Source organism: Takifugu rubripes, chromosome 17, assembly GCF_901000725.2.
Source record: "Takifugu rubripes chromosome 17, fTakRub1.2, whole genome shotgun sequence".
Classification (NCBI taxonomy): Eukaryota; Metazoa; Chordata; class Actinopteri; order Tetraodontiformes; family Tetraodontidae; genus Takifugu; species Takifugu rubripes.
Window position 1 is genome coordinate 2,236,910 of NC_042301.1, and position 27,503 is coordinate 2,264,412.

The 27,503-nt window shown below is 42.3% G+C and overlaps 1 protein-coding gene and 1 long non-coding RNA gene across 3 annotated transcripts in view; one reads left to right on the forward strand and one right to left on the reverse strand.

Annotated features, from left to right (window-relative positions):
- LOC115253352 (uncharacterized) overlaps nt 1-27,503 on the forward strand; it is a 219,730-nt gene that overhangs the window by 175,336 nt on the left and 16,891 nt on the right. The window contains exon 4 of one of the 2 annotated variants that reach the window (XR_003891681.1): nt 22,857-22,937. The exons of the other annotated variant lie outside the window; for it this stretch is intronic. This is a non-coding gene — a long non-coding RNA (uncharacterized lncRNA). Of the gene's footprint in view, nt 1-22,856; nt 22,938-27,503 lie in introns of those variants that run through there. 2 annotated transcript variants of the gene reach the window in all.
- LOC115253351 (radial spoke head 10 homolog B-like) lies at nt 22-2,443 on the reverse strand. The gene has a single exon (XM_029851348.1). The coding sequence runs from the start codon at nt 2,381-2,383 to the stop codon at nt 1,157-1,159; it is 1,227 nt and encodes a 408-aa protein (XP_029707208.1). The 5' UTR covers nt 2,384-2,443; the 3' UTR covers nt 22-1,156.

Sequence of the window (27,503 nt, forward strand, 5' to 3'; positions counted from 1 at the left end):
CATTAGATTGCTCACCTCAGCAGGTATTCCAGGTTAAACAAAGGGGGAAAAATGTCTTGACTGGCGAATTGATCTCCTTTCCTGGGTCTGATGGATGGATAGGCTCAGCCTCCAGGGACCTTTTGTTTGTTGTCAGTCAGTATGAGTTTATTGCCACAGAGGGTCAGGGTAGATGAGGCATCTCCCCACACTTGGTTAAAGACAGAAAAGGCTGTCCTGTCAGGTCCTTGCCCATTGTTACAGTTAGGCAAAAGCTGGCAATCAATAGAAAAGTACTGACTAATGAAAATGACTGTACTGAACTAGAGGACTGGTTCAGAAATTTCCTGTCTGAAAATTTGAAACTAAATGCTAAAGGACTTGGTTTCTGCCAGGCAAGCTTGTACCAAGTGAATCGGACCCAAGTCACAAGAATTAGTGGTACAGTTGTACAGCTCTTGTAAACAAACACAAAATAGCTGCTTTGGAGGGTTGCTCGTAGCAAAAGACTGCGAGAGGACACTTTGTAAACTAAAAAACAAAGTACTCGGAGAGCCTCAGCATGTCATTTCCAAACATATTTTGGATTAATTTGTTTCATTATTCATCACATTGTCAGTTATTTTGCTAACAGTCAGCACAAGTCATGAAATGCAATTCATTATCTGCCTGTATGAAGCAACACAACCTAAAAATATCAATGTGATCTAAAGTCATCATCGTATCAGTGTTTATGGAAACATGAAATATATTGGAAGAGAAATTCATATACTTCTATTTTACTAATATCTCCAGCTGATGCATGTTTGACAGGTCTCAGAGTTGTGGAAACAGCTGTTACTTTCTGTTGGAATGCAACTGGCTAAACAGAACAATTTATACAGGATGCAATCAGTATTCAAGGTCAAATGTTGTTGATCGCCCCAAAATGGTCAACGATGAAAAATTAACATTTGTGTAGTTTTCCTCCAGAATCATCTCCATCATTTTATCTCTTTTTCCATACGTGTCAGGCCATGTTTTGATGTCTAGTCATGTCATTTCAAAGTTTTTCCAGGCCACTTTGAATGTGTTATGTTGTTCGACCATAAATCAAGGATAAATGGCCTGTTTCTCGCAAGCGATGAAGGTCTTTCCGCCCATAAACAAATGCAATGCACTTGCATGCATGCATACCTTATGAAAATTTTGCAAAAGGGTCTACCATATTGAGATTCCACAACTGGAAGACCTTGCTGTAGGAATCAATGTCCTGATTCATAATTTCAACTTCTGAGGGCGTCAGTGGCTGTAGGCTGGCAGATGATCCATCGACCCAAATGCCCTCAAAATAAAGACCTTCGCTGTGAGAGTAAGAGGATCCTTGTCCATTCTTCAGGCCATCTTTCCATTCTCCGACATAAACATTTTTATTTGCATATTGCATGATGCCTTGTCCATGATACTTGTCATTCAACCAGTCTCCTAAATACACATCTCCATTCGGATAATACATCTTTCCCCAGCCGGACCGATGACCTTCAGCCCAATCACCTTCATAAATTCCAGAGTTATCGTAGAAGTAAGTTCCTCTTCCATGCTTTTTTCCGTTTCTCCAATTGCCAGCGTATTTCATGACATAATCATTTAATTCTGGGTCCAGCACTTTATAAGTACCATTTCCATCAGGTTTTCCATGTTTCCAATATCCTATATAGATGGAAGCAGTCTTTGTCCAAACTCCAAAACCATGCTTTTTATCATTTAGCCATTCCCCCCTATATTCATTGACTGAATATTTACGGCCTGAGACAACCGTATGGCGAGGTCCATTTTTCTTTGACATTTCCTCTTTAACTTTCACTGTGGTTTTTTCTGTCTCTGATTTGGTTTTCTGTCGGGTTTTCATTGCAGCTTTTTTTCCTCGCTCTGATCTCATGTTTGCCATACTTAAAAACCTCTCTCTCAGTTTCATCGCGTATTCTTTTCCTCGCTCTGCTTTATCGTGTGCAGTACTTTGTAACTTTTTCTCTTTCAGTTTTGTTGCTGATTCTTTTCCTCGTTTGGTTTTTTTGCTTGTCATAGTTTGTGACTTTTTCTCTCTTGGTTTCAATACAGGTTCTTTTTTTTCCTCTGTTTTACGGACTGCCGGAGTTGGCAAGGTTTTCTCTTTCAGTTTTGTCACAGATTCCTTTTTCCGATCATCTGCATTGTTTTCCTGAGTTGGTAATTTTTTCTCTTTCAGCTTCATTGCAGTTTCTTTTCCTCCCTCTCTTTTATTGTTTGCCACAGTTGGTGACGGTTTCTCTTTCGGTTTCGTTGCAGATTCTTTCTCCTCTGATTTTCTGTTTGCCACAGTTGGTGACGGTTTCTTTTTCGGTTTCATTGTAGAAGTTTTTCCTCCCTCTTTTTGATTTTTTGCCATTGTAAGTGACTTTTTTAGAATCACTGCAGATTATTTTTCTCTGTGACTGACTCTGTACAAACATTAAATATTATATATACTTATATACATATGCACACACACACACACGTGTGTGTGTGTGTGTGTGTATATATAATTTATCATATATCAAAGGTCCTTCAACATCAAAGAGAAAATATATTTATCAACCAGCAGTTTAATAATGTAAAGGGTTTACTAATACGGTTAACTGTTTTTTTAATGTAAGGTATGGATACCAACACTGGATCAATCGCGCATCCACCAAAAACTGCTGGTGTTTCTGAGGAAGCACCAGGAATAACATACTTGTTAGGCAAGCATTACTTTAAGGTAGGAGTTTCTCCTTTCTTAAACGTAGCGCGATATCGCAACAAGCTTATACCAAGACCAGGTACCATATAGTTGCCTCAAAAATTCACGTTTCCATTTCATAATTGGTGTGTTAGATCGCTCCTTTGTTCAGAGCCTGTAATGTAGTCTTGATTAGTGCCTCTTTGTAGTCTTTCAGTCAAGACTGTAGCACACAATGGTTGGATTTACTGATTTACTTCGATAGTTTAACAACTTGTCTTCAGGGGTCATATTTCTAATGTACTCACTCCTCTTATGTTCCATCCTTGACCGTGGCTCTCACACTCATTAGTCCTCGGCCTTCCTCATTCCACTTCATGTACAGCCTCAGGGTATTGGACTTGGGGTGGAACCCAACATGAATTGGGAGTAGCTTTCTTTTCTTTATGTAAGTGGTCTTTATCTCCTCATTTGGCTAGTTTATCATACCAGCGGGCTATCTTTTGAACATCAGGGCTTAGGTATTTATTGCCAAGATTTTTTTTTTCCCATTTCGATAACTCCTCAGGACCTGCTTTACTCTCTAGAGGTATTTGACTTTGGCAGAGTACTCAGTAGCCTCCACAAGGTTCGCATTTGCATGCAGAATCCTAAGGTATTTATTGAACGGTACTGTCATGCAAAGGATTGCTTATTTTGATGATCTTGGATTCATCTTTCAATGCAAAGATTGAGATACAGAAAAAATTAAACATACTGATCCTTATGTTTTCCAGAATGTCCATATAATCAGTCAATATTACAGTAAAGAAAAAATAACAATTACTGTGAAGTCTGCAAAGTAACAATTATTCACTTTAGTACCAGAAGCCTATCAACAGTGGAAGGGACCTGGACTGAATGAGAGGGTTATGATATGATCTGTTAGGGTATTGCTTTGTTTGTTGACAAAATACTAAAATATAAAGTAACAAAGTTGTCATGACTACTGGATAATTTCCTGGAATGTGTAATAATACAAATAAGAAAAAAAGAATACTACTATTGGGAGTTGTATATGAAGTCTTTTGAGGGATACAGAAAAATCTGCAAAGGAACAATAAATTGTTTTTTTCATTAATCAAGTTTGTTTTTTCACCATTTAAAGGTATAGGTAAATGAACATTGAGTGCACCAAAAAGAAGTAGAATATTACTGGCTGTGTGAACCACATGTCTGCAAATGAAAATGGGTCTGAGCTCTATCCTGATGTGCGAGACTACTGTATGTAAGTGGTGTCATGGAGATTTGAGAGTCCCATCACCTCTTTTGGACCTGTTCCTGATTCCATTAATACCACTATAGGCAATGCTACCAGGGGCTCCAATTGGCCTTACATAACCTTATCAGAATCAAGCACCAAAGTTTAGAGATGAGAAAAGTTGGAGGAAACTAGACAGGAGGCTCGTTTAATTGTGAACTTGGGTAAATTGTATTTTAAACACAAAGCACCAGGTTAACGCCCACTTTCTCATAAATATACAGTAAATGTAGGAAAATCCTATTCCTGCCATGCACACCGATGCTCTTACAAACAGGCAACTTGATTATCTCAATGAAATGGCAGTTAATGACTGCATGCATTCATATCCTTTGCAGTGGTTAATATTCCAGTTGGAATCATCATTCGAACTCTGCTCCCCACAGTCTTGCATACCCACAGTAGTATGTAAAGGGAGATGATCAGAAGTGAAAATGAGAGGGGTTAATACTATAGTTTACCTAAAATCACCACAGATAAGCGAAAGTTTTCAGTCTGCGATTGCATTAGGTGCCTAATTCTGCTATAACTGCTCCCCACTGGCAACCAACTGAGATAGAAATGCAATAATCTCTTCAATGTCACTTGCTGACAGGTCATCACTAAAGTGGCACCAAGGACAGAAGAGAAGAGAGGCACACAAAATGATAGCAAGTGGGAATGGAGGTAAGGTGAGGTGGAAGGATAGACAGAAAAGAACGAAGGAGCAGTGAGTTTTTGGCTGTCAGGGTTGATTAGTGTCAGCAGCAGCTGGGAAAATTGACAGACACTTTGGAGGGAGGTGTGTGTGCTTTGAGGGCCGGGGAAAAGGTTTCTGTTAACAGTCTCAGCTACGGGAAATAAAAGATGTACATGCCTGCAGATGATGTGTGTGTGTGAAAAGGGTTCAGCTTCTGCATTCGCACATCAATCCCAGCTTCATTTGTGTTCCCATCCAGAAAGCTTAGCTGAGAACCTTTGACTGATCATTTAAGCAGCACATCAAGAGCAAAATGGAACAAACATACCAATAATGTCCCTTAACCCTAAAAAACAAGTCACCCTAAAAGCAAGTCAGCCTTCCAAATAAGCAGAATTCCTTTATACACGCTCCATGATATTATATTGATATACAACATTATTCTAATGTCACAGACTACAGTAGTGATGTAACTTCGGAAAGTAAGGAAAGTGTAACACAAGCACAGCGGCACATATTTTGTTGCAAATATAGCCGTTACTCCTATAATGATCCTAATTGTTGTTATAGTTTAATCTCTGTTGTGTCTTGCCCTCCCTGACGCTCCAGCCTAACCCTAATAACCCTTATTTGTCTTAACTGTGTCTCATCATTGCTCATCACTGCTCTGCTGATGTATTTTAACGTGCTTCTCCTTCCGATCTGTGCCAGTCTAACTTTCCTAAAAATGTCCCAATTGCATTACAGTGGTTTGAGTTATTGTTTGCTTTAAAACCTGATTCCCAGATCCAGATTTCTGAGCCATTTTGGTTGGAACTGTGTTATTAAAAGTTTGATGTACCTGAACTGTCCACTGAGACAGCATTTCAATCAGTCAGTGTAAAAATATCCACGGGGCTTTAACGGATGTGTCGTTGTAAAACTCAGTAATACAAAACGGTCACGCTTGCCTGTAATATTAAACATTAAACGGTAGCTGGATATCCGTTACCCTTAGGAATGCACAAAACCTAAATAGCGCAATAAAAATATGTAATGGAAAAATCCAGATTTCTAAAAAGCCTCTCAAATATCGAGAAAAGGTTGTTTTTTTTCCCGAAAACATGAGGTGGAAAAAAGCCACAGTACAAAAATGAAAATTGAAACTTTTCTGGCGTTTGCGTGACACAGGAATTGATGTGCACTGCCATGTTATCTAGGAGACAACAGCATTTGATACTGTCAAAGTAACCACTGTTGTTAACCACAACCGTACCGACGTCGTCCATCATCCAGTAGAGTCTCACAAGATGAGATGTCATGAGAATTCCTGTGCAACATGCAAATCAATCATCTTTATTTATATAGCATTTTTTATGATCAAAATTGTCTCTAGGTGTTTTACGGAAGCTCATTGTCTGACCCCTAAGCAACAGTTAGTAATGAACCCCCCACCCCCCGTCCAGCTCATGTGGGGGGACCTGCCTGCTGCTGCTGGCTGGGCAGAGAAGGAGGAGAAGGGGGGAGGACAGGAAGTGAGAATAGGCAAAAATCATGCAAATTCAACCCCTTGAGGATAGATATACATACATACAAAGTACTGTTGTACTCCATCGCACTGAAATGTCGCTTTTACGTTGCAAGAAACTAATGTTACAGTTGTGCTGGATGTTTCCAGGAGAACTTCTTATTTAACAAAAGGTTTTGCTTTTCATTCTATCTCAAATATCTCATACGTTAAGAGTGAGAGCTACATATATGGCCTTCTAACGCTTATATCCAACGTCCCTTGCTGTTTTGCAATTTCACACACATTCTAGGGAAACTTTCTATTTGTCATCTCAGCATCTTTCAGACGTTGTTATCTGGCGCCAGCCAGATGAAACTTCTTCAGTCAGCTGTACTCGTCTCGTCTCTTCCTCCGTAGATCCCTCCACCCCCACCTCTTTGCTTGTTCTTCTGTTCTATCACAACCCTAACCTCCAGAGCCAACGGGGTTTCATGCATTGCCCTTTTCTTAAACTTTGCTACTCTTTTCCTAACTTGTAATGTCCTTGGTTCAATGGCCCCGCAGCCTAATCCTGAGGAGAAGCCTGATGAGCGAGTGAGGTGCAGGGAAACAAAAACAACAGGATGCATCAAACACAGGGAACCTTTCCGAGTTACATTAAACTACTCTGGCCTTCGCATAGCCACCTGTGTGTGGGTGGGTGTGCGTGCGTGTGTGTATTTATTGTTGCCCTTGAGAAAGAAGTCAACCTTTGAAGCTGCAAACTGCCTCCATAAGCACCTCTAAAGTGCAAAAAAAAAAAAGAAAAAATACAGAGTGTAAACCCACGAGCTGAGTTTGCTCGCTTGTTCTGGTAGTTTAAGGTATTTCACCATTAATTCCAGTGCTGATCCAATCAAATGAGCCTTTTTATTCTCACATTCTGTTTTATCCTTCATTCTTATGTTAATCTTTCACAGAACTACCACATTTATTAGATTTCTGTCCATAAGGGCTTGAAGTGTTACACTATAGTGCTTATGTAACAGTGTACACAAGCATCAGAGCGCAATAAAATTGCACAGGGACCTCCTTTCAGATGTAACCTGAGCTGACACCAGCATTCAAACTTTTGGTTTTGGCTCAGTTACTTCCTGGTCAAGGGAGTTCATTGGAAAATTTAGAATTTGAAATCTTTTACTTTTAACTACTTCTACTTCAAAAAGTAGAGCCTTAAACCCTTAAAACACCCTTTATAACAGTTTGAATAACACAGCTAACATGAGGTAACATCAGGTTTTTCAAGTCACACCTGGGACAACTGCAATATTTTGTGATATGAACTCGGTCTTAAAAGGCTTTATTTATTTCATCCAATTTTACGCCACTCTCACCTCTCACCTTGATGTGGGAGTCTTCTGATAGTCAACGGTATGTTTTAAAATGCTAAAATTTTGGATGGCAGTCATTGCTCCACAAAGATTTCCCTCCCTTTCCCCTCATCCTTTCTTTTACTATCATCGGCTTATTATTCCCTGGGTTTACACTGCAAATCAGCATAAAAATGAATCTCCAGCATCCATGTTTCCTTGCATATGACTTGCAGTTAATTATGTATTATCCTCACAAAAAAAGTAATTGTGCCATCTTTGCTGATTTTAGAGGCTAAACCTGTAAAAGCTTCACAATTACAGTTGTTGTTTTGTTTTTTTAGCTAGGTGGCTATATGCACCTGTGCTTGCATTGCAGGCATGCATATGCTTGAGATCAAGTCCAAGTTGGGTAATTGGTGAACAGATCCAGTTCATACAGCATGACAATCCAACAACACCATGTCCTGCTGTAAAGTTCATATTTAGGTTTGAGTCTGAGGACTACAGTTCTCAGAAATGGTCGGGAAGACAACTAAATGTGCTGAACTATCTGCCAGATACACAATCTACTTGAGCTGAAGATGTTCTCGGCTCATTTATTAGCAGATAACTCCTATGAAAAAGCCCAAGTTTTATCTGCTTCCTGCTTCTAAGCTTAATCACACTGAACTATCCACTTACACACAGACTCCAAGCACCAATTTCTACCAGACCATTGTTTGAGAGCTGGGTTTTAGTAAAGTGATGTAAACTAGAGCCTTGTTAAAGAGTGGTGCTCTGAAAGACATTATACTTCAAAACTGAATGGCTGCTAATAATAAATTGAATCTTCTACTTGGTGTGAATTCCACTTCCTTAAGTACAGCTGGTGACTATAGTGCCGCCACAGGTGCAGTTCCTCTAACAGAAATGCTTCTTGCGCAGTCACACACCCATGAATTAATGAAGAAACTTGCATGCAAATGTTCTGATCAATACAAAAGGTTTGATGGGGCAGAAAACACCCATAAAAGATGTGTGTGGACAGTTCTAAACCATCATTTCTTCTGAGAGACAGATTTAGCTCCACAGAAATAAAACGGGGGCCAAATGTTTCCTTTGATATTTGCAACAATATTAACTTAAAGGCTATAAAATTCATTTCTTTTTTCTGCCATAACTGCCAGCCATCATTTCCATTTATCTATTGAAAAGTCTCGGCATTATTTTGAGCCATTTCCCTTTAAGCTGCCGAAGATTAAAGTTGAACCTTTCTATGCTGCCACTCAAGCATCAACTTAGCCACCTTGATTAAACCAACATTCCTTGATAGCCTTTATTGTCTACCTTTTGCTTTTTTCATCAGGAGAAAGGAAGACAAGGGGAAAGGGGGCTGGGTGCTCATTACAGCTTTAGGGGATTGCTGTCTTTCTATCTGTCTCTTTCTTGATTTTAAAATCCCTCGTGCTTACCCTCACACGCCCTCCATTCTTGTTAGCCGTACAGTCTTTGTATGATGGTGACAAGTTGCGAATGTGTGTGCGGGTGAACCTATTTGTGTCTCAGACAAAGAAAGCACAAATCTGCTGTTGCTACATGAATGAGCCATCTTCCCAAACTGATCCTGATAGCTTCCCTCATTCCAAAAGCAATCAGGAACTCGAGCTTCTCCGTCTCCCCATCACTCCCCTCTATCACTGATGCAATTTGTCATTAGCCGATGAAGAAACTTTTAATTGAGTCTTAACTATTTGGGAGCCGATGATAGTGAGCATACGGCATTACAATATGGCGAGTCCGGGACCTTTTGTGGTTCCCTGTGCTTTTTTCCTCTCCTCACACCTTGTTCCTGTCTCAGCCTCCTGTGTCTTCTTGTCCCTGGAGACACAGACTCTGTCAAAGCCGCTGTGTGATTCACCTTTGTATTCTACCCCCTGCTGTCAATCTGGGGACACATAATTCAGTGAGTGGCAGCCGGACCAGGTTGAGCTGAGCTCTGGTGAGGCCTTTTTACACCGAAGCTGTGGAGCAACGCTCGATCAGCTGCAGGTCAGCAGATTTCAGAGTAAAACTTCTAATTTCTTACTTTATTAACTGTTAAAAACCTCAGTGTGTGGTCATGCACTGAGCCTTGAACCTGGCTGCTACCTGCATTGTAAAATTAAACAATTCTTTCCTGATGCGTGCAGAGAGTGAAGTCGTGATTGTTATAGCCACAAAGTGTTTTTGGAAGTTTGATGGTATCATAAAATATTTTCCTGAGTAACACCGAAAATAAATAATGGTAAAATGGTGCCAAGTGATCTGAATAAACCAGTATATTAGGTGTGATTAATCCCACAGAATTCTAAAAGGTATTTTCTTATAGTTACCAGAAGACAGCCACTTCACTTCTACACACACACCATGCTTGATGTCTTAAAATGACTTTTCTGCTCTCTAGTGAAACCATCTGTCCTTGTAAGCAGTGAGCTTCACCAAGACCTCAAGTTTTTCTTCAAAAAACAAAGAATAGCGCTGTTTGGCTGAGATTCTAGAGGTCGGGTGATGAGACAAAAGATATTAATGGGAAATTACTAAGAGTGAAGAGGCACCGGATAAGTCCCACAAGTTGGAGAGGCTCCAAAACGAAAATACACAAATGTGAAACCTCAAAAGTATGTGGATGGTAATGTCCCTGTGTATGTATGACACCTTTAGCCTTGTTTAAAATAGTCAATCATACATTACTGTCCACAAGGGGTGGGAGGAGATATTGTGGCACGAGATCTAACTAAACTAAAAGATCACAAGATAACTTGTCGACAGTCCAAGTTGTACCATTTCATCATGGGGTAAAAAAAAGTCCACATGCTCTCCACCATAGACCACTTGCACTTCCTCGTCTTACCTCTGGGGGCAGCAACACACTTTTGCAGCATCTAGTGTATAGAAAGGAAGGAATAACATTAATTGAAAAGATAATTAAATAAACAAAAGGAAATATTGGGGGTATTTTAGAAACTGCAGAAGAGGGAGTAAAATATGCAAGTGAGCTTTTACAGAATGATTGAAGGATATAGGATTATATAATAGAATATAGGGGATTTTTTGGTTTGGTTTAATAGCTACTTAAATATGATACAAACTCCAGTTTCATAGTCCAATACAGTCGGTGGCATTGTGCTCCTTTAAAGTCATAGTTGCAACCTGCCAATAAACAACATGGAAGTATGAGAGTCAGCTTGTAGGAATCTTGTCGAAGATGTCATGTATAAATCTTAAGTATGGCAGCATTTCAGGTGTCACGTGTTTGTTATTGGCGGTGACAGAGTGAAAGAGAGGACGCACACAACATACAACGCTTTGGGATATTGTTGCAGGCTCTGCCTTTGTGCTCTATTTGCAGGGAGGCACTTTATGTTTTGTCGCATTCTGCCATTCCGCTTACCTCCTGCAGTACTTTTCCATTCACTCCACCTCTGCTCCGCTCCGGCTGACAACCACACCTGCCTCATCAAGCCACCTCCACTCACCTGCTTTCAATCTGACTGGCTCAATATAAAGGCTCCTGCTCACCATGCACTTGCTGCTGGATTGTTCTTAACTGTTCAGCGTGCAAGACTCGCCAGTGGGCCCCCTGCAATGATTTTATGTCGCCAACTTTGCCTGAATCCCGGTAATTTCCTCCGTCTTCTGTCTCCCGCCGCGAGTTCTGCTTTTGCCTTCCTGGTTTTAGTCTGCCGCTTCCTTGTTGTGTGGAGATCCCGCTTTGTCACAACAGTGTGAGTTTCTTTGATTGAACCTGTGACTCCCTGTTGAACAGACTCCTATTTTTCTGTTTTTTAGTCTGTGTGGGTTTTCAACCACTGCACAGTTCCTTTGCATTTAACTTGTGTCTGCTGCAACCCGCCTAAAAGTAATTACCAACTGTCCCTGTGTGTCTTTTTTTCATGTTCTTGCACCTTTTTAAAAAGGAAAAATTGCTTTTATAATTGTTCATTTTGGGGTTTTTTGTATTCAGTTTGAGACTTGAAAAGCTCGTACAGGGTTCATTGAGAATTCAATAGCACTTCTGAATACAATAGCACAATCTGAATACAATCAATCCAAATGCGTTGAGTCAAATAAAAGCTGTGTTTTTCCAGTTTTCTTTTTTTTGTCATTTTACTTTTCCAAACATTGTCGCGATGGTGTGAACCTACCGTCCACACATTCCCAACAGCTGCCTGGCCACAGTGGCTCTCCACCAGCGATCACAGCCTCAATCATAAGCTCCCCTAAAAACGACCAATTGCATTGTTCAGAATAAATCATTTGTCCTGAATCCCTCCGGCTTTATGGAAGACTGAGATGGTGACGCATCAAGTCGACGTTGGTTTCTTTCTTTCCGCAGCACCTGTGTGTTTTAACTCGCAGCAAATTCAATCAATCCACCCCTTGTTGCCCGCGTGAATTGATTGCTCTTTAATATTCCCATTTACCGCACAGCTCCAGACATGCACGTGTGAAGGAAATTGACAAATCCAAACCCACAGGAGCAAGGTAGCTGTCTATACAACCTTCCCTGGGATTTTATTAAAAGTAATACTTTTTGTTGGATTGTATGTCGGATTGTTACAGTATCCGAGCTTTGTGGGAAAAGATAGACAGAAGGGAGGAAATCTGTGTGTGCCCGCGGATGGCTGCACCGCACGTGCACACGCACGCCTTCCGTAATGGTATTTCTGGATATATCCCAAGTTATTACTGTAAATCAGGCAGGCTTTCAAGACCTTTAACAGAAAGTAACAGTCCCTAACAGCAGCCCCGAGCTGCCATATAGAAATTGCATGAATATGGATTAGGAAGAAAAATGGGAGGGTGGGGAAAGAAAGACAGATTGAGGGATAAAGTGAGGAAGAGAGACTGAGGAGGAAAGAGACCTATTAGGGTAAAGAGGAATTAGGATGGACAGATTGGAGGGTGGAGGGAGGTTAAATAGGAAGGCTGTGCTTCATAGACGTACAGCAGTGCAAGGTAGGGGAGTGGGAATGTGGAGGTGGAAGGGCAGCCCAGGGTCAAGGTGTGGAACACATGTGATGAAGAAATGGGAAATGTACATAAGGAAAAATTTTAAATAAATAACTATAATATATTAAGATAGATTTATGGTGGATGGATGGGGGAAATATCTCTCAACTCAGGTGGACCACGTTTATTCTCAGCTCTTACCTGATTCTCCACTTATATGCAAAGCAGGGAAATTTGTGAAAATGTCCAGTCCAATGTGGCCGTACAAATAGGATCCGCTTTCCGCGATGTTCATGAATCATGCATCCTTTCTTTATAAGCCTGAGACTTTAAGTAATAGGTTATTGTGAGCAGAGTTCCCCCATTTGCAAATGTGCTATTGTATGTTCTTTCAAATGCACACGGCGGTCTCGACACGTGGAAGATGTTGCTATTCAAGGCCAGGAAACTTTTGCAAATGTATAGGAATAAAACATCCAGATATTTATCTCTGCCAAGACGTTTTGTTTTCTGGTTCGGGAAGCAAAGGGCGAAAAATGGATTTGCATTAAAAATGGATTTGTAGAGTGGCTTTGAGGAGGTGTCTTCACATTCTGGATTCTCTTTTCAATGACTCCAGAACAATTTTAACGATATTTGAACTACAAAGAAAATAAGCTAGTGAATAGCTCTTCCCTTTGAGCATGCTGTCTGATATATCCTACAAATAGGGGTGTGCACATTCTTGGGAATAAACATTTTATGATTAGGTATTAAAGGATCAAGGTTTGAAAGGGACTACCCAAGAGGCTTTGCTGTACTTTATCTGCCGTCGACAGACAAGAGATTTTAAATTATCCCTCCTCAAAGCCAGACTTTGTCTTAAATGGATGTTCACACAATCATGGTTGTGAACCTTTGGTGTCAGCTCACGTTTAGCCCAAATTTCCACTTGGTTTTAACCTGCACATCAGAGAACTTCTTTCTCAGCTTCCAAGCTACAAGTTCAAAGGGATTGAAATCCACAGATGCAGTCACACACACACACAAGCGCGCACGTGCACACACACACACCCTGCAGATGTATTCCCACTATTCTTGTGTGAGGAATACTATTAAGGAAGTGCTGTGTTTGCATCTGTGTCTGAGTGCGTGTACAGCCCCGAGCGAGTCATCTATTCCAGCAACCTTCTCCACTCCTTTAGCCGAGGCAACAGAACACTCAGCACCCCTGAACTCAATTCTCCTGGCTTCATGCTGCCAAGGCTTAAAGTTCAACACGACTCCATGTCCATTCCTCCTCTCGTCACCTGCATTTGACACTGACTTGCACTCATCCCGGGTATCTCTTCACCTCAATATGTATTGATTCCCGCGATGACCAGGCTCGCTCTTATAAGGTAGATTAAGGGAGGGCTTTTACATCCAACGGAATGAGTGAGATTTTGCCAACATAGCAGACAGATATTGAGTCAAAACTGAAATAACGACAAGGAAGTTATAATATTACCCTCGTTTGGGTGACGCATCACACGTGTCTCGCACACCAATATTCATTTTGATTGAGCATGCGCTCTCGTCCAATAAGTGGTAGAATATCTTTTATATCTGCCTCTGTATGTACAGTATGCATGCTTTGCCCAGTACATATTTGGGGGTCTTCTTATTGTGCCAAATAGCAGGTTTTTTGCAGTGCTGCAGTGCCATCTACAGGCGCGTAATGGAACAGCATCGGGAGAGCGGTCCGTCAAGGAGCATGGTCTCCCGATCAGACTCAATGCGGGACTCGTGAGTGGGTCTGCATGTGTATAAGTGTGCGTGTGTGTTTGTGTGTGCGTGGGTTGGCTCGTGCACTCGTGTCTTTCCACCTTCAGAGCTGACAACTTAAAATGCCACACTCCAGTCTCATAGACCTGGCCTTTTCTTTTCCCTTCGAGCCTTTCAAACCACCCGCCCTCCCCCCATGTGTTCTCCTACCACCACCCCCGCCGCGCTCCCCTCAAACACTGCCGCTGCTTTCACTTCCCAACGCACGCCCGGAGGGTTTGCTCTTGCATCGTCAGATAAAGCTTCTTTCCTTCACACTGCCTGTCTTTGAGAAACGTCCCCACGCTTTGCCACAACCCTTATCTATGCTGTTTGTTTGAATTATATGATGCACTTTCCTCCCAGACTCAACAATAAAGACAGTAAACATTGTCATCAATCATGTGTTCACTGTTGTGTACTTGCTGCTTCTTTGCGCTGCGCTGGAGTTGGAAATTCTGTGTAAATATAATAAAAGGTGAGTGATGGCGGATGAGTACCACAACCATCTTGATTCCTCTGTTTAGACGGACCTACTGACACATTTGAACAGGCCACTTTCTCTTCTTCTTTATCTCCTCCTCTGTTTAAACATTATCGCCCACTGAGATGCGGCTCTCCTCATCTTCCCCTCCCCGCCGTCCTGCAGGCTCTCCGCTGGGGTTAATGAATGACTTGGCGGGAGACGGTAGGCGCGGCGGCGGGGGAGCCAGTGGTGCTGCGAGAGGTGAGGAGACGCTCTTCCTGTCACCTCCCAGCCACTATTCACACTCACCAGGCTGCACCGCCAAGGAACAGGACGGTGCCGGCTTATTGGATTATCTGTCAAAATGACTTCCTGGTCCTCAGTAGGGTTTGTGCTCAGCTCTAAAACAAACTGGTCCTTCAACCAGATCTGTTTATCTCCGTCTTCGAGATATAAAGCAAAGCCACAGGAGTGGGGAGTAAAAGTAACAGCTCTCAGTCACCTCGTTGCCCTCTTCAACCTGTTTTCTATCGTATGTCTCCTCACGATAGAGCCAACTGTCCAAAACTGTACAAACATGACATCGTGGGTCCTGAGAGCTCCACTGGGGCGAATCCGAAATATCTCAATGTCGTTCTTGTGCTAGGTAGCGGAGTCGAGACTCAACTCAACGTTTCATGGAGATTTCCATGGTACGGGGTCACGGGGTCAAGTAGTGTTAGCTCTTTGAAGACAGGACTCGAGGCAAGGTGACAAGCACACGGACGAGTTGGTGTGTTTGGCCGATTGAGCGGCTTGTGCCGCAGAAATGCTGAAAGGTTCAATGTTTGTCCTGTTAAAAAGCCGAAGGGAAGAAGCAAAAGAAGAGACAGAAATCCGAAGAGTTTAGATGATGGAGCAAACACAAGCAAGGGTAGGGGGTGGTCTGTGTGTGTGTGTGTGTGTGTGTGTGTGTGTGTGTGTGTGTGTGTGTGTTACCTCAGTGTGATGTCTCCGCCTACTTCACCCAGAACAACAGTTGTCATGGGAACATGGCTGTCAGAGGGAAAGACATATTTCCATCACGAGGTCTTTGTTCTTGTTAATATAAACCAAACAGACCCACACAAGTTTGGCTGTGTTTCTCTCTGATCGCATTTGTTTCCTTTTTCCTGCGTCTGTTTCAGCCAATTCTTCTTTCCCTCTATTGTCCCTATCATTAAAACAATTACTCCGCCTTTTCTTTCTGGGAGCGAAGTGATCGTTTGTCAAACAGCCGTGAGGACACATCCGTTTTAACATCGCGCTCCTCGAAACAAACACACCCGGCGTCAAACCCAGACTCGATACCTCCAGACTCTTGCTGCTCCGACGGCTGATTTCACGGGCGAAAGAGCTCTCAGGAACTCACAACATGGCTTGAGGGGAACAGTGGATGTCCTGAGTTTCTTATCCTGGTGAGTGCCCCAGAAGAAAAGGGATGTGGGCGAAATCTGGGCAGATAAGCCAAGCATGGTTGGCAGGGCCAGATTCACGCTCATTGGTACCCTGGAAGCTTCCCAGAGTGATGCAGCCTGATGTTTCCGTATCAGGCAGCATCCGACCGGAGCAGTAAGAAGGTTCCACTTTAAGTTTAAAAGCAGATGAAAGTTTCTGGATATCCTCTCGTTTGCTGTGGTTAAAGAGCACTGTAAATAAAAAAGGCTCCCCTTGAAAAACGTTCATCCGTTTTCATTCCATGCGTACTTAAAACAGGTCACGCGGTGTTTGTTCACCATGGTAACGTCAGATTTTCTAGGTCCCTTCGTTCTGTTGAGGGGTTCACGCTTCATGGAGGCCACACAGAATTAATTGCAGCGACCAAGTCAGCCACATCCTGTCTTCCTCCACTTTTCTCCCCATTTTGTTCTCCCCTCATCCTGCAATGTGCTGATTTTTAATCACCTAGCATCATGGCGCAATGAACAGATTGCCACCAGTCAAAAGTTGAGGCCACCCGAGACAAAACAAAGAGGGAGAGGGAGCAAAGCTACTCAATCTCTAATTAAAAAAGCAATCTGATCCACGTTTTGGAGTTCTATGGGTTTGTTTGGGTGTCTGTGAGACTTTGCCTCCATCATGTGCAGGATTCATGGCTGCATGTTTGTCAGCCCAAAACACATTAAATATTGTGTATGACAAACAAGACGTGGCTTTAATATTTACATTTAGAACGAGTATATTAAATATTCCTTAACCTATAAATACGATATTTTAAAATGTAATAAGCAGAGTCAGCGCTATAAGCAACACGAGGTCAGTACTTGCTTTGCATTCATCGCTCAGTTCATGTCATTAATTAGAACCTCAAACCGTAAGATTAGAATTCGCTGGCTTCCTGCATAAAAGCACATCGTTATGGCCTCATTATTGGAGGACTTGGGAGTGAGAGTAAAATATATGTTGTGAGAGAACACTTTCAAATTGATGCAGTGAAGGAAAATGACCATATTAATATTATCCGTTGAATCCTTTAGCCCCTACCTCAACAGATCTCCTGTTTCTTCTGTATGATTGAGCATAATGGATTGCAGACAGGCTATAAAATGACAGAGATGCAAAGCGGTGTAATTACGCTAACACAGTGCAAGCGATGACTCGCGCCAGTCTGCACCTGACAGGAAGCCACGGCGACACGTTTCTGATTAGCTTCGGATCATTTTTTATGATTGTTCCCTGTTTCTCTTTTTAGTCATCTGCAGTGTCACTCAGACATGGCGGATAGAGGGGATACACCAGGGAGCTGTTGCTAACGGGTTGTTTGGGTTCAATTACACTTGTACAGGAAGTATCCTGTGTCCCTAGCTTGAGACTCTGTTGAGGAGTTGGTATAAAAATGGTATTTTACAGCAGCTGAGTTCCCACCTTCATTCAGTCTGACGGGGGAAAACTGTTGGGAAAATGCCGTCCTGCCTCGGCACTTTGCTGGCAGCATGGGTGGAGCTGCAGGCTGCTTGGACCCCCCTCCACCAACCCCACGCCAGGCGCTCAGGCCTTCGGTTCTGTGGAACAACTCCAATGTTTTGTCTTTCTCCTGTGTTTATGGGTGGACAGTCCAGCATTTGTCTGCCTTTGTCAGATTCCCAGGAAGTCATCTGGACTCTTCGATCTTGCCTCTGCCAGGGTGCCATCCCTCGCTCTCCGCTACGCCGCTCTCATCCCTGCCAGAACTGCGCTCCTCTTGTTACCACTTTCTGGGTTTAAACCCACGTTTAAAGCTGGGAGTCCAGGCCCTTTGCCTTAATTCTGAGTCCAGCCAAAAGGAAAGAAATGACAAACACTGCCATTCATGGTTTGCACTGTTGGGCCTTTTCTTTGCTTGCTTTGATGAGGAAAAGAGAAATAAATGCAGCACAAATTGGGTACAAGAAAGTTCCAAAACTGTAGTACAAAATCCTGCCAGTGTCGCTTCTTTAGCTGCCTTAGTGAACTAAGAAGGGGATTATCTGTACTCTCCTACACAGGTATTTTATGGATTTGTAGTTGAGAGTTGGGTCTAGCTAGCAGCTGCCATTATGACATGGATATTGCCCCCGCCTTCTTCTACAAACGCTGAAGAATTCCTCTGTGGTATGCAGACATCGTCACCTCCACTTTGTAAACTCTGGACCTTTTCCCATATGACCTACTAAAAATCGAATAATTGACAAAGAATTTAGCTAGCAACAAACTGTTAGCATGTTGTGTCAAAGGTGCATGTTCAAGCAGTGACAAACACATTTTGAACACAGTTAATGACATTGTCTTAATAAAAATGAAAGCAAAAAAGAAAGAAAGAACAGAAAAACACATTTATAACTCAATGCAATCTTATTGAAAACACAGTATGTCTCATTCCTTTGAGAAACTATGTGGTTTGCCAAAAATAGAGATTTTATTTAAAGCTCTCAAGGACAATGTATACCAGGAAATTCAATGTGGCCAAAACCCTTTAAAAGTGAGTTGAGGATTGGACCTGCTGCACTTTATATAGTGTCTTGCCTATGTTGACGCTGTGTACCATTACTGACAGCGTGGTGTCAAGGATGACAACCAGAATCTTGAGCTGGGGGGTGGATGGGGGCTAAATAAGTGTGTGACAACTTGGCTAGGCTGGCGAGCACAAGATGACCCACAGTCCATTCTGCTTTCCTGCGATGACAGCAAGAGGCGGACCAGAAGGACTTTATAGTTTTTCGAGTTGTCGAGGTCAAAGTACCTGTGAGACCCGCGATGATTATGGGGTCCGATGGAGGGAGGCAGCTCTGGTCAGTGCCTAAGTTCAAGGGCAATGCAGCAGTATGGCAGAGCAGTCGCCGTCCTGAGGGCAAGAAAAAGTGGATCGAATAACCGAATTAAGATGTGGACCAATAACACATCAGTGGAAATTGAATTTATCCGCTAATTCCTGACCGCAAACCTGTCAACAGACCAGCCGGCTAGTTTGGCTTCTTTCATGTCTGATCTACCCCAGAAACAAGTCTCGCCAGTGCGTATCTCCACCAAAAGATGCTAGCGAAACAATCTTTTTCGGAAGGCTTCCGGTCACCGTGCCCCTGTGGGAGAGAAGAAACATGCATGAATGAATGCACGCATTTTTTTGCACGCTCTACAAGTGAATGCACTTGCAGTTCCTGGCGTTTTTGCACCTCGGCTTCGACCAATCTTCCATTGAATTTCTTCACCATTGATTGCGGAGCTTTTCTTCTTCGCTTCTCGCACAAAGGCCGACAAAAAGCAGCGTCAAAGGAAAACTCGCAGGCTTCCAACCTCTTATTTTATTGACATTATAGAGGACAGGATATCTATTTCAATATTCAAAGCCTCAAGCAAGAATGTTGCGTGTCGTAAAGTCGTTTAAATCATTGTTAAAATGATTCTAACGATTATGCTGAACTATTACAGAATCGGTTGCCGATTCACAGATTGATTCCAACAGGCCAGTTTTCCTCTCTTTGTCTTTAATCTTTTCACCTTTTGATTTAAACAAATCCGTTTCTGGCAAGCGCTCCATCCTTTGCATGAGTGGATTACCTGCCAACACGGGGTTCAAGGTTTTCGTACTGTGACTCAACTGGCTGCTTTCCATGAGTTCACACACACACACACACACACACACACTGTTCAGAGTGTGCACCATCCATAACAGTTGCCCTGAGAAAATCATCATTTAACTTCCTACCACACATCAGCTGTCAGCAGAGGTTTCATTACTGTGTTTAACTGGCATTAAAATCAGGAGATTATCGTGTAGCTCCGGTCAGATGGAAGCAGACATAATGAATTGTGGGATATCAACAGTTCTGAGCAGAGCAACGGTGGCTTTTTGCATTGAATTTCCACAAAATGAACCATTTTTGAAAGGAAATCCAGAAGTGCTGCTAGTCAGTAGCAGCAACTGTAGTAGAAGTAATAGTAGTAGTTGTAGGATTAATATCTCCTGTGTAAAAATGGTTTTTTTCTTAAATATAAGTCTCAAATATCCAACTTTATTGTACACTGTTGATAACTTCATTGCAAGGCATCTATTTGGTGACGCGTACAGTAAGTTGTTAAGGACAAAGAAAGTATTTTATCATCTTTTCTTGCGCTATCTTTGGGTGTTTTCTCGCAATGTGACTTTACTTTCCTGTGCGTCAGCATGTTTTTAGGTGAGTGGAGGAGCAAATAGAGAAACATGTGTGAACTCATTGTCAGCGTGACCTGATGGGAGATAATTCAGGAATAAGAAGAGCGATCAGCGTTTTCTGTTATTTTGCACCAAAACAATATGTACACAGATCCCAGCCTGGATAACAAGCGCCTCTTTTCAATGGGACCTTTTTCACAGACCAGGTTTGTTCCTCTTGTTCGCTTGCCGATTTGATTGACAGTCCGTGTATTGAAGCTGCCTGACGAGCAGGAATGGGTTCTGTTGTTTGCCAGACAGCAGACGTTGGAGCATTGTGCAGGAAGAAAGCAAAGACGTCAGTGAGGTGAGAGACAGGATCATATCGTTTTGCCTGCGTGCGCGCTCGCATGCGATCATGTAGCGTAGCCGTGAGGCGTTTGACAAACGCTGCAAGTCTTTTGGTTTTATTCCCTTTTTTATCTGGGAATTTTGGACGCTTCCGCTCGGGTTGTAAAGCGTGGAGAAAAAACCTTTTTAGGTAATTATTAAATGGAATTTCGATGAAAAGACAACCAGGATGTTGATAATTACCCCTTAATTTAGACCTTAACATAGTAAAATGGCCAAATCTGGGTAATTAGCCAAATATGAACCCTGTGTGCTGCACGACTCTTTGACCATATTTTACCAATCCAAACAGTCGCCAAGTCTTAAAAACTGTATATTCAGGACAGTAATTCCTATGGAGAATGGCAGTTTTTGTGGCATGTTTTCCACATGACCAATGTGTGTTGTGTTGCTGTATAAAAGCAGAATAAAACCTCCAGTTCTCACACTGAAAAGCATATAAAGATTACATCTTCAACATTGAAACTTTCCTTTGGAATTCTTTAGGCTGAGCAACAGCTTTGAATGTCACTTTTAATAAGACTGCGGTAATAAAGACTGTAACGCAAACAAGATAGCGAGCTACCAGAATAATGCAGGAAGATCTCATCAGCGTGATTCATCTCCCCGTATCAAAACCCCCAAAACAACACTTTCCTTCATAAATAACAGCTTGTTTTCTCCCGATAAAACAAATCATTTTCCCCCTCGCTACAAATGAAGCTTCCAAATCTTCTAAACCTCTCCTAACCTTTCATAAATCTTTTCTTTTCTTCCAGCCTTGCATTCCTTTTATTCTATGCCTCTTTCCTCTTTACAGATTAATCGTCGTCATAAAGGTTTTAGTTCTTTGCAACGTTGTGCTGATTGTGAAATACGGAGGGATTGATGTGTCGGGTAAACACACGGCTCTTTTCTTGATTTCATTATCAGGGATGATCCAGATTGTTTTTCCCTGGGAACAGTCATTGTGCACAGGAAGGATGATTGTGATGTCCTGAATGCCTCTAAGAAAAAGGATTTCTGCTGCATGAACACAGCTCGGTTTATAGAACTGTCCTTCAGGATGGAGCCACAATACACCAAAATTAAACGCTTCATATTGTTGAGTTTTCAAAATTTCCAAAGAAATAGCTGCAACCTATGAAAAATTAATTACAACAACAGTGGTCCTTTCGCTTCAATACTCACCAAAAGAACTGGGCCAAAGGCCCTTGAGAGAGTGAAATAAAAAATGAGTGAAATGGTCCTTCCTTTTTTACTCTACTGTATAGTGACCTTGACGTTCCTGTGAGTGAGTGTGTGTGTGTGTGTGTGGGCGGGAGGGTGTTTTTAGGATGTACCTAGTTTGCTTTAAAGCAGTTTCAAGGTTTTTAAGTACACTGTCACACTAAAGAAGCTTCCTCTCGTGTGTTTTCTTCTATCTATCTATCTATCTATCTATCTATCTATCTATCTATCTATCTATCTATCTATCTATCTATCTATCTATGGCTATATGGTTGTGCAGCTTTATGTGTCTTTAGATAATAATAATAATAATAATAAAAATGCATCACTATTAACTCCTGACCTTATCTAATAAAGCTCTAACTTAACCTAATTTAGATTCTTTACTTTCATACTCTCATACTCTCTTTGAGTTGTGATCCCCAAAGTTTGGCCCCATTAAAATAGTTGGTCCTGACAATACAAGTGTAATTCCCCAGGTGGAGCCTACACATGTAGCGAAACAAACACGCACGTGCACACGCACGCACGCACGCAACCACACGTACACAGAGAAAGCGTTGTGTGTGTCCCTATTCTTCCTAGTCTAATTATTTAGCAAGCTAGGGAAGTAATCTACTCTCCCTTGTTGCTGCTCAAGTACCCATTAGAGGGAATCCACTTCATCTTTCTAATGAACTCATCACGTTAAATGAGTTTTCTCTGGCATAACTTGCATGTGTGGGAGAAAACACATTAAGTTACACACATGTATGAAGATAATTTAGGAGACAAACATGCAGGCGGTGTGGTGGATTATGGGATAAAATGAGAAATAAATTTGTTGGGCCCATCTTGTCTGAAGCCATCCCATTTGATTTACTCCTCAATAAAGCTTCACACTTTCATTTTCAGATGTTAAAGTTTCTGCTGCTGGAGAATAAGAAGACAAACTGTTTCCATTGGCTCCATGATTATGAGAGCAACGGGATATCTTTGTTCATGTGTCCTCCACCAGTGGAACCAGTCAAACCAGTGGAACAGAGGGGTGACCGCGCACGATGTCAGCATTTTGCTGACCTGCGTATTTACTTTGCATTCATTTGTGCATGTTTCCAAAATTAACAATGGTGAATACCAAAGCTCCAGGTTTTGCTCATAACTCACAGCATAAATTGTGAAAGCTGACATAAATGGCCATAAGAGTGAGAGATGATGTGAGAACAAGGCAGACGGGATGAAGGTGGAAGAGAGGAAAAATGGTCCCGGCCCCAGGTTTAGGTTACAAACACTTATAACTCAGGACCATAGATTATGACAGTCCAATCTTCTGGGTGGCTGCCTGAAAAATAACGTACCAGACCCCCCCCCACCCCCCCCCTCCCCCCACACACACACACACACACACACACACAGAACAGAGATGAGATAAAGTATAATGCAGAGAAGTATAAAGCCAGGTGAAATACAGAAAGTGGAGGTAATGGCAATGTATGCAGAAAAGTACTGTAAGCAGGATTGATGAGGGCAGGAAAGGTGTGTGTGGGTGTGTGTGTGTGTGGGTGTGCGTGCGCGCTTGTACATCCTACATACTGAGCACAAGCACTCTCCTAGCAATCTGACCGCATATTGGCTCGTCCAAACAACTCAACAGGACTGAGGGCGAAACATGGTTTAGAATTGGAATTTTGTTTAGGGTTAGAGGGTTAGTTGTCATGGTTACGGTAAGGAACATCATATACATCACATACATCATATCCATGTCCATATCCAAGTCCTCATTAAGACGGTAGTACAAGGGTGTGTGTGTGTGTGTGAATGAGTGAAAAAAGCACATGTTACCTATAGGTTTGGCTGATTCATCACCTTTCCTGTAGTTTTATTGCGCGGATGTGAATTTACAATCTTAGGGGATGTAAAAATGCATAAAACATTTGATACCACATATGTCAGGTCAGTTAGTTCTCACGTGCTGGATAATTGAATCATGCTGAGCTTTTTTGAATGGGGCAAATAAATCAGGTCGTAATTAGCTCCACGGATTTTTTTTTAGCAACTGATCTTAAATCCAGCTGCATTCATCTTGATCCTAGAAACTTGACCCTCATTGTGACAAAATGAGTGACAGGTGGTAAAACGGCCAAAATGAGACCTCCTTTTTTATCATATGTTGTTATCGGACAACAATTTAAATCATTTTCCCTGACCTCAAAAGATACACTTAGTTTTTTTTTAAAAATACATGTGAGTGAAGACAAATAGATGCACTGGAAACAGGCAAAAATCCCCCATTTTTAACAACTAATAATAACACAATCATCAACGCCTCTGCGTCTTAAATTGCAGGCTATTTATAGTATAACATATTACATCACCTCCCTACAGTATACAGTGTTTCGGTGAAGTCACCTGCTGCAAAAGTTAATTTCTCACATTTTGAAAGGTCAGGTTGACCGGTAGGTGATTAAAGGGGGGAATATAAGGAGGAAATGGCTAAAGTTGTAGATAAAGTGTAAAGGGAAAGGAAAGTAAGAGTTGATGAGAAGGTGGAAGGAGCAAAAGACGGAGGAGGGGAGGAGTAGTTAGAAGTAATAGAGGTGAGGAGCCAGAAGATAAGAGAGCAGGCAGAATGTGGAAGTAGGGAGATACACGGCGGCGGGACTGAGCGAGGCGCTGCCGGAGCTCATTACTGCTTATCGCTGCCGTCGTGGAAACTTCACGCGCGTGTGTAGGTGTGTGTCACTCAAAATCTGCCTCTATCACTCTGAATATAAAACTGTGGCATGAGATGACTTTGATGAACCGCAGGTATATGAGAGTGCAACAAACAGCATCGTTCCATTGCTCATATTTGCACACTTGAAAGTGAAATAAGGGTTTGTTTTGAGGAGCCGGGACACGGCGACGGCTCTGCCTCACCCGGGACTTCTCTACCTCTCTGCACGCCATCATTAATCTGTGACCCCCCCCCCCCCCCTCCTCATTCAACTGCTCCTCTAACTCCATTTCGCTGTCCCTCCATCTCAGCGCTCATCAATCTGTCATCTCGCCGTAGACCGCATTTACGACGCTGAACTTCTCGACTTATCCCCCTCACCCCTAACTACCCTGTCTCTCGCCCTATCTGCCCCGGCTTGATCCGTCCATTCATCACACAAGCAACTCACGCGCTGCCAGTCTGGACTTCTCCTTCCCGTCCGCCCACCCATCTGAGACATTAATCTCTATCGCTTGTCTTCTCTCGCTGTAGACAAGAGGCAGGCTCGTCTCTGTGTTTTCCATCTTTGTCCTCGGGGTTGTCTTCCTCTCCAGCTTTCAACTCTATAATTTACCACCTGCTTTACCTGTAGAGTGGTCTTCATTTGATGGTTCCGCCTACCTGCCCACCCTCTAATTACGCAGCAGCTCGTTGTTGCCATTTTATCTCGTGATTCCACTGGTCTTTTTCTCTCTCACCAGTGCACGATCCTTCCGTCCAACGCTCCGATAGTTTTCCGACGCGAGTGTCACCGTCTGTGCTGATTTCTGAACGCCCCCATTGGAGTGTTGAGTGGAATTCTGAGGTTCTGTAGCACACAGAAGCAGCGGTTCATGGCTCAGCTCATGGAAACAGGAACAAGTTGGGTTGAGGGTAAGGGTATCTTATCCGAATAATGACCTCTGATACAGGAACTGATGCACAAGTTTTCCGTACACACTTCGTCCTTGCCGGACTTCTTATTTCCGGTGAATCTACAAACCAATCAAATCTTTATTTGCATGGCACTTTTCTGACATCAGGTCGCACAAAATGTCTGACAGAAGGTGAAAACTAACAAAGGAACATTGCTTGAATACATTGAGAGGCCGTTTCAAGACAAACAATCATCTGCCTTGACTTATTTATTCGGTTAGGTGTTGCACATGGGGGAATGTTTTACAACAATCGGCCCATATCAAGAGTTTTTTATGGATTTGGCTTTGTGACTACTTTTCCTACATGTCACTTGGTTCATCTCTGCCTTATTTCTGTTATTTTGCGCTCCATTTTGTACGCTCGTCTTATTGAATCCTAAAGTTTAAGGGTGCATTTTACTTGCGCTGTCAATTCTACTGTGAAGGTTGTTTTTTTTCTTGGACTTATTGTGATTCTTCTGACTAAGCCTCCTTCAGCTCCTACTATTAACCCCACCCTTCACCCCGGCTCCTTGTAGAGGTATTAAAGTTTGTGGGCTTAGTTTTGACTTGCTGTTACTTCTGTTTTGTGTCTGCCGCCCATCTCGGTTCTATCTGACTACTTAGTGGAGCCTGGGAGACCCAACACAGAACATTTACATTTTACATTTACCTTTACTGTCAGAGTCGCCCTGGAAATGATTTATATTTATTGTGATTTTTAATTGTTCGTCATCCCTCATTTATTGGTGGAATAAAAGAAAAGCCACGCACACTCGGGTGGACTAATAGGGAAATGTAGCGACTATGCAGCATGCAGCTTCATCCATCACCACTAAGCCCACCACTCCATTTCACAACATTCCATCCATCCATCATTCCCTCTCACCCCTTCTCTCTTATTCTGCTTCACCCTCCCCACCGCCCTTCTCACCTTCTCTCTCCCTCCCTCTGTCATGTCTTTCACTCCTCTCCTTTATGATGTCTTTCCCTCTAACCTTTAAGCCAACCTTTGCCTCCGAGCACCAACCCCCATCCATCTTCACAAGTGCTTCCTTCCCAATCTTCTCCACCTACCTAGAATTTGTTCCAGCGTGTCGGTCTCCCCGCTTCAGTCCCTCTCATTTATCTTTTACCATCAGGCCTTTCCTCATCTTCCATTTTCAAATGTCTCATTTGGCACTCAATTCCCTTTTCCTCAGTTTTGCTTTCTATTGGATGCATTTAATATTTGAACCCCCCCATGACTGCCACTTCCTGCCATATCCATCAGTGTTTTGGGAGCCCAGCAACCTCTGAACTACCAGTACTGGATGCATTTCCTCATTCATTTGACTTAAAACCTAACACTAATTACTCCAATCTCCACATTTTATAAAATGTTGTCACGCATGTTAAATATGAGTAAATATTTAATATATATAGCTTCCAAGAAAAGTAATTAAATAATTGACTTGGTGTGACATTGAAATTGTCAATTGACAGTATCTGAACATACTGAAGATGGAGAATATCCTGATGCTTGGATGGAACTGTGCCGCTATGGCACAGAAAATGATCAGTTCCCCACACTTGCTTCCATCTCCCACCCGCTCTTGAGCAGAGCTCAGATGTCAGTCATGATTGTTCGTGAAGGAAGCGCTTAATAAATCTAAAGGAGCAAAACAGCCAGTGGAGCACGGCTCTAACGTGGCAGAAGCCCTCTTTGGAAAACTGTTATCCTCAGAGGACTCTGTGAAATGAAAATAGGTTGTTAAAACAGTGCGAGACGGTATCAAACCCAATGCTTAGAGGAAACGTACGCGTTTAATATATAAACCCCAAATTTGATCGTGAAGTGTTCCTAATTTTCCCAATGTTTTTGGCACAGAAAAGAACGTCGGTAAACCACAGTTAACGTTTCCTAAT

Bases quoted from the DNA above. Each gene is read 5' to 3' on its own strand.
- LOC115253351 (XM_029851348.1), bottom strand. From the start codon at position 2,383: ATGGCAAAAAATCAAAAAGAGGGAGGAAAAACTTCTACAATGAAACCG.